This window comes from Takifugu rubripes, chromosome 20 (genome assembly GCF_901000725.2).
Source record: "Takifugu rubripes chromosome 20, fTakRub1.2, whole genome shotgun sequence".
NCBI lineage: Eukaryota > Metazoa > Chordata > Actinopteri > Tetraodontiformes > Tetraodontidae > Takifugu > Takifugu rubripes.
Window position 1 is genome coordinate 2,660,280 of NC_042304.1, and position 12,271 is coordinate 2,672,550.

General features: G+C 46.5%; 2 protein-coding genes across 6 annotated transcripts; both read left to right on the plus strand.

Moving 5' to 3' along the window:
• Positions 1–1,039: 1,039 nt before the first annotated feature.
• On the plus strand, positions 1,040–1,910 carry LOC105419586 (uncharacterized). Of its 3 annotated transcripts, none has more exons than XM_029828879.1 (4): positions 1,040–1,123; positions 1,194–1,243; positions 1,306–1,364; positions 1,427–1,910. In XM_029828879.1, exons 2-4 carry the CDS (start codon positions 1,239–1,241, stop codon positions 1,840–1,842), a joined length of 480 nt encoding a protein of 159 aa, XP_029684739.1. In that variant the 5' UTR covers positions 1,040–1,123; positions 1,194–1,238; the 3' UTR covers positions 1,843–1,910. The 3 variants fall into 3 exon arrangements, with proteins under 3 accessions (XP_029684739.1, XP_011619533.2, XP_029684740.1); XM_011621231.2 differs by having other exon boundaries at positions 1,043–1,123; positions 1,207–1,243; XM_029828880.1 differs by lacking the exon at positions 1,040–1,123 and having other exon boundaries at positions 1,175–1,243.
• A 9,288-nt stretch (positions 1,911–11,198) lies between these two features.
• Positions 11,199–12,097, plus strand: LOC115247349 (uncharacterized). 3 transcript variants are annotated; one of them, XM_029828890.1, is made up of 4 exons: positions 11,199–11,286; positions 11,370–11,406; positions 11,469–11,527; positions 11,587–12,097. In XM_029828890.1, exons 2-4 carry the CDS (start codon positions 11,402–11,404, stop codon positions 12,027–12,029), a joined length of 507 nt encoding a protein of 168 aa, XP_029684750.1. In that variant the 5' UTR covers positions 11,199–11,286; positions 11,370–11,401; the 3' UTR covers positions 12,030–12,097. The 3 variants fall into 3 exon arrangements, with proteins under 3 accessions (XP_029684750.1, XP_029684749.1, XP_029684751.1); XM_029828889.1 differs by having other exon boundaries at positions 11,211–11,286; positions 11,357–11,406; XM_029828891.1 differs by having other exon boundaries at positions 11,279–11,293; positions 11,357–11,406.
• The last annotated feature ends 174 nt before the right edge of the window (positions 12,098–12,271 follow it).

Consider the following 12,271-nt stretch of genomic DNA (forward strand, 5'->3'; position numbering starts at 1 on the left):
AGACAGCACACAGCAAGACAACGCCACAGCCTAGGGGCTGTCACAGAGTTAAATAAAAAAATGTCTGACATTTATAAAACAAACAAGAAAACATTCTTGTATTGTGAAGTCTTAATTCTATTTTTGTGAATTTAAATGCTCAGTTTCAGATACATTTCTACAAAGGAGAGAATGTCCAAGTTTTCTTCTTCAAAATCGTTAATTTGGACAGAAGGAGCTCTATTGGTCAATCATCTCAATTTGAAACTAAAACTAAAAGTCAAGCTGAACTGTCCCAATTTCCCAACATTTCCTAGTTTCTCATAGACTAAGACAAGTGACAATTAATTGCATCATACGATTCTAGAATGATGTGAACAAAAAAATGAAACTATATATTTACTACATTATGAATGTAGTGTAATGATTACATGATTAAACTTTGTTAGTCAGGGAATATACTACACTATATGTTACATGATTAAACTATGGTAGTCATTGAATGTACTACAATCAGCGTGACTAAAATGTGATCACACAATATTTATTTCCTAATACTAATATATATTTTTAGACTAATCCTGCACAGCCCCTTTAATGACACAAAAATTACTATTTTAGGTTTGTTCACTTCAGAAAAATACTGTGCTTAGAATTTCAAGGTTATAAAGCAGAGCTCTTCCTGTTTACTGGTGGCAGAAACCATTTGACTATGAACAGAGTAAATGAAGACCTGTTCCTCCTCCTCCTTCCCCCCTTCTTCTTCTGTTTCTGCTTCTTCTTTTAACAGCAGCTGTTGCCATGTAGTTGCATTACTGCCACCCTCTGGCCCTCTTTCTCATTTATCAAGTCAAAAATAGAAATGTTTCTTTTGTCCTGCCTGAACTCTATGCATAGCTCAAAATGTTCTTTCATCCCTACCCACCATTCCCAATTTCCTCAGACCATTCATCAATAATTGTCTTTCCTCACTTTGCCACCTGCATATGAAAAACGAGTTTTCTGTGTTTTCCTAATAATGGCCTGCTCACACCTGCTCTTTATTAGCTATTAATCAGCATGGCCTGAGAAGCCCTTAAAAGAAGCTCGAGAACTTGCTGGAGTTGAAAAAAAGAAGGTTCTTCTGGACTTGGTGCTGTAGCAAGTGAGTGTTGCGTTTCTTGCACATATTTTTCATTTATTGTGAAGTTTTGTTTTCTGATTGTCCTCTCCAGTTTCTTGCTTCAGTCTGAACCTGTCTGTTATCTGCTTGAGCCAAAATGATGTAAGTAGATACTGATGCATTTCTGCTTTGCTGAGCCTACAACTAAAAGAGAATGTTTGCAGGGTCCTATGGCTTTCATTTCTACTGATTGGATGTGTTGGCAGCATTCCTGTGCAGAAAGGTAGGGGATGTTGGTTTGTGTTTTTCAAATTTTGCCATGAGATTAAATTGTTTTGTTTACAGGTGTTCTACCTTACTGGAGTTCAGGAAATCTGGCAAGTTCCCAAGGCAGTGTCCTGAAGCCAAACTATGAATCTGCTGAACGTTTGGCTCAAAATGCAGCCTCCAGAGCTGATCACTACAAAAGCCCACAGTCTGCTTATTGGGGTCAGAGTTTTGTTGGAAATCCAGAATATGGTGTCAAGTATCCACATGCACCTGGCAATAATGAAGATCAAGCGCCAGTCTTCACAGACGTGTCTGCTCTGACACCAGTCTACGCTTCCCGCTCTCGTTCACGTTACCAAGGGGGAAGAGCTGTATACGCGCAAACACGCTACATCCCAGGAGATCCTGTCTACCCATCCGTGCCACTCATCTACCATTATAGCCAAAGGAGTGGGGGAGAAGCTGATCCTTCAAAGAAAGGAGGCTTATAGTTGCAATGTAATGGCTGTTTCTTGACTGTTTTGGTATTCGTGGTTGATAAATAAATGGGCTCTAAGAATGTTGTGCTAGCTTATTGAATTGAGATCAACTCTTCAAAATGACTGAATACAAGTCCTAGTTTAAACTTGACTCATTCACTGCAAATGAGGGCTGTACATCCAGTTGAGTAGTCTTTTGATTCCATCTTCAGAAGGAAGGTGGCAACCTGAGCTTTCCACTCCTCTCCACTGTTGCTTGCTTTCAGCCTCTGTAAGGTGCTCTGCAAATCTTGAAACTACAACATGCTTGAGAAGTACCATTCAAAGCTGAGATTTGAGTTCACTGAATTGGGAGCCCCCATTCATATAACCTCTGCATGCTTAATATATGTAAACCTTTTGCAGGATGGTGTCAGTCTTGCTACCAAAACTGAATCCAATGCTGTAAACTCAGCTTTTCCCTTCGAGGGCTGCCACAGCAAATGATTCTCCATTTGACCACATTTTCAGCATCTTAAACATATCTGGTTATGTATCTTATACATCTACTGCCTGGCAATTTTGATCTTTGCCATTCTTCCAACACAATGGGGTGGATAAAGTATTTAGTCAGCCACCAATTGTGCAAGTTCTCCCACTTTAAATGACACGGGTCTGCATTTTTCCTTATAGGTACTCTTCAGATTGTGGAAAAAGAATCCAGGAAATCACAATGTAGGATTTTTAAAGAATTTGTATATTCCTGCATAAAATTAATATTTTCTCACCTACAAACAGGCAAGATTTCTGGCTGGTAGAAGGACACAGGAACAAAATTGTAGACCTGCTCATAGCTGGGAAGAGTGACTCTACAATAAGCAAGCGGAATGGTGTGAATAAATTAACTGTGGGAGAAATTTTTAGAAAATGGAAGACATACAAGGTCATTGATAATATCCCTTGATTTGGGGCTCCACACAAGATCTCATCCCATGGGGTCAAACATATCATGAGAACTGTGAGGAAAAATCCCAGGACTACACAAGGGGTACTAAGGAATGACCTGTAGAGAGCTGGGACAAAGAAACAAAGGTTACCATCAGTAACACAGGGAATCAAATCCTGCAGTCCCAGACGTGTCTAGAAACGTCCTAAGTTTGCCCGTGACCTTGTGGATGGTCTAAAGGAGGATTGGGGAATGTCATGTGGTCAGATGAGACCAAAATAAAAATTGTTGCTGAAAGCCCAACTTGTGTTTGGAGGAAGAAGAATGCCAAGTTGCATCCCAAGAACAACATACCCACTGTGAAGCGTGGGGGTGGAAACATCATGCTTTGGGGCTGTTTTTCTGCAAAGGCGACAGGACGACTGATCCATGTTAAGGGATGGATGAATGGGGCCATGTATCGTGTGATTTTGACCAAAACCTTCCTTCCATCAGCCAAAGCATTGACAATGAGAAGTTATTCCAGCATGATGATGATCCCAAACGCACCACCCAGTCAATGAAGGAGTGCTCTGTAAAAAGCATTTCAAGGTCTTGGAGTGCTCTAACCAGCCTCCAGACCTCAACCGAATAGAAACTCTGCAGAGAGTGGAAAGCCCCTGTTACCCAGTGATAGCCCCAAAACATCAGTGATCTAAAGGAGATTTGCATAAAAGAATGGACCAAAATACCAGCTACAGTGTTTGCAAACCTGGTGAAGACTTACATGAAATGTTTGACCTCCCTCATTGTCAACAAAAGTCATATTATAAAGTATTGAGATTAACTTTTGTTACTGACCAAATACTTCCATCCATCCATCCATCCATTCTCTACCGCTTATCCGGGTCGGGTCGCGGGGGTAGCAGCCTAAGGAGAGAAGCCCAGACTTCCCTCTCCCCAGCCACCTCCTCCAGCTCATCCGGAGGGATCCCCAGGCGTTCCCAGGCCAGTCGAGAGACATAGTCTCTCCAACGTGTCCTGGGTCTCCCCGGGGGTCTCCTACCGGAGGGACATGCCCTGAACACCTCACCAGGGAGGCGTCCAGGGGGCATCCTGACTAGATGCCCAAGCCACCCCATCTGGCTCCTCTCAACGCGGAGGAGCAGCGACTCTACTCCGAGCTCCTCCCGGATGGCAGAGCTTCTCACCCTATCTCTAAGGGAGAGCCCAGCCACCCTACGGAGGAAGCTCATTTCAGCCGCTTGTACCCGTGATCTTGTTCTTTCGGTCATGACCCAAAGCTCATGACCATAGGTGAGGGTAGGAACGAAGATCGACCGGTAAATCGAGAGCTTCGCCTTTCGGCTCAGCTCTCTCTTCACCACAACGGACCGGTGCAGAGTCCGCATTACTGTGGACGCCACACCGATCCGCCTGTCGATCTCCCGCTCCATTCTTCCCCCACTCGTGAACAAGACCCCGAGGTACTTAAACTCCTCCACTTGGGGCAGGATCTCCTCCTTTACCCGGAGAAGGCACTCCACCTTTTTCCGGTCGAGAACCATGGCCTCGGATTTGGAGGTGCTGATTCTCATCCCAGCCGCTTCACAGGCGGCGGCGAACCGATCCAGTGATAGTTGGAGGTCACGGGCCGATGAAGCCAACAGGACCACATCATCCGCAAAAAGCAGAGACGCGATCCTGAGGTCACCAAACCAGATCCCCTCAACACCATGACTGCACCTAGAAATTCTGTCCATAAAAATTATGAACAGAATCGGTGACAAAGGGCAGCCCTGGCGGAGGCCAACCCTCACCGGAAACGAGTTCGACTTACTGCCAGCAATTCGGACCAAACTCTGGCACCGATCGTACAGGGAGCGGACAGCCCGTATCAGCGGGCCCGACACCCCATACTCTCGGAGGACCCCCCCCACAGGACCCCCCGAGGGACACGGTCGAATGCCTTCTCCAAGTCCACAAAACACATGTGGACTGGTTGGGCAAACTCCCATGCACCCTCGAAGACCCTGCTGAGGGTGTAGAGCTGGTCCACTGTTCCACGCCCAGGACGAAAACCACATTGCTCCTCCTGAATCCGAGGTTCGACTATCCGGCGGACCCTCCTCTCCAGTACCCCTGAATAGACCTTACCAGGGAGGCTGAGGAGTGTGATCCCCCTATAGTTGGAACACACCCTCCGGTCCCCCTTCTTAAAAAGAGGGACTACCACCCCGGTCTGCCAATCCAGCGGCACTGCCCCCGATGTCCACGCGATGTTGCAGAGTCGAGTCAACCACGACAGCCCTACAACATCCAGAGCCTTAAGGGACTCTGGGCGGATCTCATCCACCCCCGGGGCCTTGCCACCGAGGAGTTTTTTAACTACCTCGGCAACTTCAGCCCCGGAGATACGAGAGCCCATCTCCAGGTCCCCAGGCCCTACTTCCTCACTGGAAGGCGTGTTGGTGGGATTGAGGAGGTCCTCGAAGTATTCCTTCCACCGATCCACAACATCCCGAGTTGAGGTCAGCAGCACACCATCACCACTATACACAGTGTTGACAGTGCACTGCTTTCCCCTCCTCAGACGCCGGATGGTGGTCCAGAACCTTTTCGAGGCCGTCCGAAAGTCGTTCTCCATGGCCTCACCGAACTCTTCCCATGCCCGAGTTTTTGCCTCGGCAACCGCCGTAGCTGCACTCCGCGTGGCACGCCGGTACCCATCTGCTGCCTCAGGAGTCCCACAGGCCAGTAAGGCCCGATACGACTCCTTCTTCAGCTTGACGGCATCCCTCACCGCTGGTGTCCACCAGCGGGTTCGGGCATTGCCGCCACGACAGGCACCAACCACCTTGCGGCCACAGCACCGGTCAGCTGCCTCAACAATGGAGGCACGGAACACGGTCCACTCGGACTCAATGTCCCCCGCCTCCCCCGGGACATGGTCAAAGCTCTCCCGGAGGCGTGAGTTGAAGCTTCTTCTGACAGGGGACTCTGCCAGGCGTTCCCAGCAGACCCTCACAACACGTTTGGGCCTGCCAGGTCTGTCCGGCATCCTTCCCCACCATCGGAGCCAACTCACCACCAGGTGGTGATCAGTTGACAGCTCCGCCCCTCTCTTCACCCGAGTGTCCAGTACATGCGGCCGCAAATCCGATGACACAACCACAAAGTCGATCATCGATCTGCGGCCTAAGGCGTCCTGGTGCCAAGTGCACATGTGGACGCCTTTATGTCTGAACAAGGTGTTCGTTATGGACAATCTGAGACGAGCACAGAAGTCCAATAACAAAACACCACTCGGGTTCAGATCAGGGGGGCCGTTCTTCCCAATCACACCTCTCCAGGTCACACTGTCATTGCCAACGTGAGCATTGAAGTCACCCAGGAGGACGAGGGAGCCCCCAGAAGGGGCACTCTCCAGCACTCCCTCTAAGGACTCCAAAAAGGGTGGATACGCTGAACTGCTGTTTGGACCATAGGCACAAACAACAGTCAGGATCCGTCCCCCCACCCGAAGGCGAAGGGAGGCTACCCTCTCATCCACCGGGGTAAACTCCAATACACAGGCACTGAGCTGGGGAGCAACCAGAATTGCCACCCCTGCCCGTCGCCTCTCGCCATCGGCAACTCCAGAGTGGTAGAGAGTCCAACCCCTCTCAAGAAGACTGGTTCCGGAGCCCTTGCCGTGCGTCGAGGTGAGGCCAACTATATCTAGTCGGAACTTCTCAACCTCGCGCACCAACTCAGGCTCCTTTCCCACCAGAGAGGTGACATTCCATGTCCCTAGAGCCAGTTTGTGCAGCCGGGAATCAGACCGCCAAGGTCCCTGCCTCCGGCTGCTACCCAAAACACAATGCACCCGACCCCCTTGGCCCCTCCTGCAGGTGGTGAGCCCACGGGAAGGGGGTTCCATGTTGCCTCTTCGGGCTGCGCTCGGCCGGACTCCATGGGCAGAGGTCCGGCCACCAGGCGCTCGCCAACGTGCCCCACCCCCAGGCCTGGCTCCAGGAGGGGGCCCCGGTGACCCGCATCCGGGCAAGGGAAACTTGGCACCAAAGTTGTTTAGCATCATTAGGGGGTCCTGGGCTACGCTTTGTCTGGTCCCTCACCTAGGACCTGTTTGCCATGGGTGGCCCTACCAGGGGCATATAGCCCCAGACAACGGAGCTCCTGGGATCATTGGGACACGCAAACCCCTCCACCACGATAAGGTGGCAGCCCAGGGAGGGGCTGACCAAATACTTATTATTTCAATGCAATTTCTAGGATTTGTTTTCCACATTCTCTATCTCACAGTTTAAATGTATCTATGATGAAAATTACAGGTCTCTGTCATAATTTTGAATCAAATCAAACTTTATTTATATAGTGTCTGTTACAATCAAAATGGTTTCTAGGTGCTTTATAGAATCCCAGGGCCTGACCCCCAACAAGCAACAGTGGCAAGGAAAAATGAAATGTTATGGCTATAACTTCTGTTCCCTGAAGAAGAGGAACAAGGTACAACACATTTGTATGGAATATCACGCCTTTGTGTGGTCTGCTGAAGAAACCTCTATTCACGCCTTTTAAGGCAAATGACTTGTGGTAATGTATGTGAGGTCCACCCTCACATATAAATTCCCATTTCTATGGTCATTTTTCAGTTTGATAGCCGCTCTTCACCGAGCCCGGCTGCACAGTGGGGCAACCAAGTGTTGTACCTCGTTCCTCTCCTTCAGGGAACAGAAGTTATAGCCATAACATTTTGTTCCCTTTCAGTCAGTTCACTCGTGTTGGATCGCAATACCTCCTGTATGTAGCTGCCGATCCGCGTGTTCGTTGAATGAAGACTTCGAGAAGTAAAGTATCAATTTCAAAATGTATTTAACAATAGAATCAATTCCAGACACAAATATTACAGAGCTCCGGGCCAGTTCATAACCCTAGCAACAACAGAGTCAATTGTCAGGGCATGAAGTCTGACAACCTAACTATCCCTGGGCCCAGTCCTTTATAGTCACACACATGCAAATTCACAATGTCCATGCAATTCACTCCAGATCCCCTGCTGAGATGTCCTCGTCCTCTTCCTCCAGCCTCCTTTGGTGTTGATACAGTCCTTCTTTTCCATTGCTTTCCCAGGTGGCCAGATCCCCATCTTCATGCAAATGTGATCATCATCAACCCCCCTGATATCCTGTTTACAATGAGTGTTTGACACCCCCTGCCTGACTGGCTCCTGAGATAACAGTAGATCAAACAACAATCCTGCAACTGGAATGTCTCTGTTTTTAATTACATTTAGTCTACCTTGCCTAACTTCTAAGGGAAGACAGGAACATATGGTGAAACACATAACAACAAGATAAAGACCATTCTCAACACTCGGTACAACACATTTGTATGGGACATGTATACACGCCCAGAGAGCAGCTACCAAACAAGAGTCAAAACCTCAACACACTAGTGTGTTGTTGACCCAGCAGAGAGGACAGTGTGAGCCACCGAAGGGGTTGTCACATCCAAACGATAAAACCATACAAAAGTGTGTGGTGATGACCAACTGACCGCAGAGCAGATGTCACTCAAAGATACTCCTTTAAACAAAGCCCATGAGGCCGCCATGCTTCTGGTTGAATTAGCTCTGACATCAGGAGGCAAAGGAAGACCTTTGCTGTTGTACATCAGGGAGATAGCCTCCACAATCCAGCGGGAAAGCCTCTGTTTGACAGTGCTTTGCCCTTAGCCGGATTAGCATATCAAACACTGTTGCTTCTTGGGGGTCAGGCCCTGGGATTCTGTAAACCGCATAGAAACAATTTTGATTGTAACAGGCGCTTGGGTGCGTTCCATATATATGCGTAAAGTACACACAGGGCATAAGGAGCGCAACCTCCTCTGCTCCTCAGAAGCAATGAGCTGAGGAGAGAAACTCAAAAGTTTGAACTACGTAGAATTATTAGATGAGATAACTTTAGGTATATAAGCTGCATTGGGATGCAGTATAACCTTAGAACCATCTGGAGTGAACTGGCTACATGACGGATGAACGGACAAAGCATGAAGATTGCCCACTCACTTTGCCGAAGTCAGAGCAAGAAGAAGTGCAGTCTTGTGCAGAAGTTCAGAAAAAGAAATTTCATATCAACAGACTCAACAGGCTCAAAAGGGGAACCACAAAGAGCCTCCAGCACCAATGGCAAATCCCATGAGGGAACACTGGGCTTAATTACAGGTCTTAACCTGTGGACTCCCTTTAAGAATCACATGGTCAGAGGGTAAGCACCTGGCATGACCCCTATTAAACCCGACATGACAGGCAGAAATTACTGCCAAATAGCCCTTAATTGTAGAAAAGGAAATACCCTTATCCAATAGTTCCTAAAGGAATGTGAACACATTCACAATGGAACACTGAAATGAGAGAATATTTTGGTCCTGGCACCACTTTTCAAATGCCTGCCATTTGTAGGCATAAAGGTCTCTAGTAGATGATGCCCTTGCATTCTCAATCGTCGCCACCACAGTAGGGAGTAAATCAGTAGCTAACAAGTTGGACCTTTCAACAGGTAGGCATGCAGCCGCCACAGTTCCGGTCATGGATGAAGAATCCCCCCCCCCCCCCCCCCCTCCTGGGAAAGGAGGTCCCTGAAGGAGAGGAAGTTGCCAGGGTCTGGATGCCAGCAAACTGATTATCTCTGCATACCATGATTTTGCCGTCCAGCAAGGGGCCACCAGGATCAGGGAGAACCCCTGCTGGTGTACTCTCTCCAGCACTGGCAAAATCATTTTAACTTGGGGAAATGCATACAGCAGAGTGTGGGGCCATAGGTCCGCTAAGCCATCCATCCCCAGGGGTGCGTTGCAGTCTGTCATGGAAAAGAACAGGGGGCAGTGGTCTCTTTTGTCAGTACCTGTCAGAAATCTAGCTGTGGCATTTTGGATCAGCTGGAGGCTTCTTAAAAAGTTGTTTGGACACCCTGATAATAAAGAATTACAATAGTCCAGCCTGGAAGTAACAAATGCATGGACTAACTTTTCAGCATCATACCGTGTCAGTAGTTTCCTGATCATTGCGAAGTTTCTCAGGTGAAAAAAGGCTCTTCTAGAGACTATTTTAATGTGCTAAAGGACAGAATTTGGTCAAAAGTTACTCCAAGATTCCTCACTGAGAGACTAAATGCTAAGGAGATACCACTAGAGTGACAATGTGATCTAATCTATCTCTGAGAGTTTCAGGACCACACACCATGACCTCAGTTTTTCCTGAGTTAAGAAGGAAATTTGAATCTTTGAGAAATGTACACTTTTTCAAACCAATTGGCTCAAGTGGTTCGATGCCAGTATGCTGTGTCAGGCAGTGCTTTTTAACCAGCAGATCACTGTCAAGGTGCTCCAATTAGGTTAGCGCCACCCTGCTGGAAACCTGCGAACCAAAGACAGCACACAGCAAGACAACGCCACAGCCTAGGGGCTGTCACAGAGTTAAATAAAAAAAAAAGTCTGACATTTATGAAACAAACAAAAAACCATTCCTGTATTGTGAAGTCTTAATTCTATTTTTGTGAATTTAAATGCTCAGTTTCAGATACATTTCTACAAAGGAGAGAATGTCCAAGTTTTCTTCTTCAAAATCGTTAATTTGGACAGAAGGAGCTCTATTGGTCAATCATCTCAATTTGAAACTAAAACTAAAAGTCAAGCTGAACTGTCCCAATTTCCCAAAATTTCCCAGTTTCTCATAGACTAAGACAAGTTACAATTAATTGCATCATATGATTCTAGAATGATGTGAACAAAAAAATGAAACTATATATTATATACATTATGAATGTAGTGTAATGATTACATGATTAAACTTTGTTCGTCAGGGAATATACTACACTACATGTTACATGATTAAACTATGGTAGTCATTGAATGTACTACAATCAGCGTGACTAAAATGTGATCACACAATATTTATTTCCTAATACTAATATATTTTTTAGACTAATCCTGCACAGCCCCTTTAATGACACAAAAATTACTATTTTAGGTTTGTTCACTTCAGAAAAATACTGTGCTTAGAATTTCAAGGTTATAAAGCAGAGCTCTTCCTGTTTACTGGTGGCAGAAACCATTTGACTATGAACAGAGTAAATGAAGACCTGTTCCTCCTCCTCCTTCCCCCCTTCTTCTTCTGTTTCTGCTTCTTCTTTTAACAGCAGCTGTTGCCATGTAGTTGCATTACTGCCACCCTCTGGCCCTCTTTCTCATTTATCAAGTCAAAAATAGAAATGTTTCTTTTGTCCTGCCTGAACTCTATGCATAGCTCAAAATGTTCTTTCATCCCTACCCACCATTCCCAATTTCCTCAGACCATTCATCAATAATTGTCTTTCCTCACTTTGCCACCTGCATATGAAAAACGAGTTTTCTGTGTTTTCCTAATAATGGCCTGCTCACACCTGCTCTTTATTAGCTATTAATCAGCATGGCCTGAGAAGCCCTTAAAAGAAGCTCGAGAACTTGCTGGAGTTGAAAAAAAGAAGGTTCTTCTGGACTTGGTGCTGTAGCAAGTGAGTGGTGCGTTTCTTGCACATATTTTTCATTTATTGTGAAGTTTTGTTTTCTGATTGTCCTCTCCAGTTTCTCGCTTCAGTCTGAACCTGTCTGTTATCTGCTTGAGCCAAAATGATGTAAGTAGATACTGATGCATTTCTGCTTTGTTGAGCCTACAACTAAAACAGCATGTTTGCAGGGTCCTATGGCTTTCATTTCTACTGATTGGATGTGTTGGCAGCATTCCTGTGCAGAAAGGTAGGGGATGTTGGTTTGTGTTTCAAATTTTGCCATGAGATTAAACTGTTTGTTTACAGGTGTTCTACCTTACTGGAGTTCAGGAAATCTGGCAAGTTCCCAAGGCAGTGGGCCACACCATCAAAGTGTCCTGAAGCCAAACTATGAATCTGCTGAACGTTTGGCTCAAAATGCAGCCTCCAGAGCTGATCACTATAAAAGCCCACAGTCTGCTTATTGGGGTCAGAGTTTTGTTGGAAATCCAGAATATGGTGTCAAGTATCCACATGCACCTGGCAATAATGAAGCTCAAGCGCCAGTCTTCACAGACGTGTCTGCTCTGACACCAGTCTACGCTTCCAGCTCTCGTTCACGTTACCAAAGGGGAAGAGCTGTATACGCGCAAACACGTTACATCCCAGGAGATCCTGTCTACCCATCCATGCCACTCATCTACCGTTATAGCCAAAGGAGTGGGGGAGAAACTGCTCCTGCTGATCCTTCAAAGAAAGGAGGCTTATAGTTGCAATGTAATGGCTGTTTCTTGAATGTTTTGGTATTCATGGTTGATAAATAAATGGGCTCTAAGAATGTTGTGCTAGCTTATTGAATTGAGATCAACTCCTCAAAATGACTGAATACAAGTCCTAGTTTAAACTTGACTCATTCACTGCAAATGAGGGCTGTACATCCAGTTGAGTAGTCTTTTGACTCCATCTTGTTCAGAAGGAAGGTGGCAACCTGAGCTTTCCACACCTCCTCGCT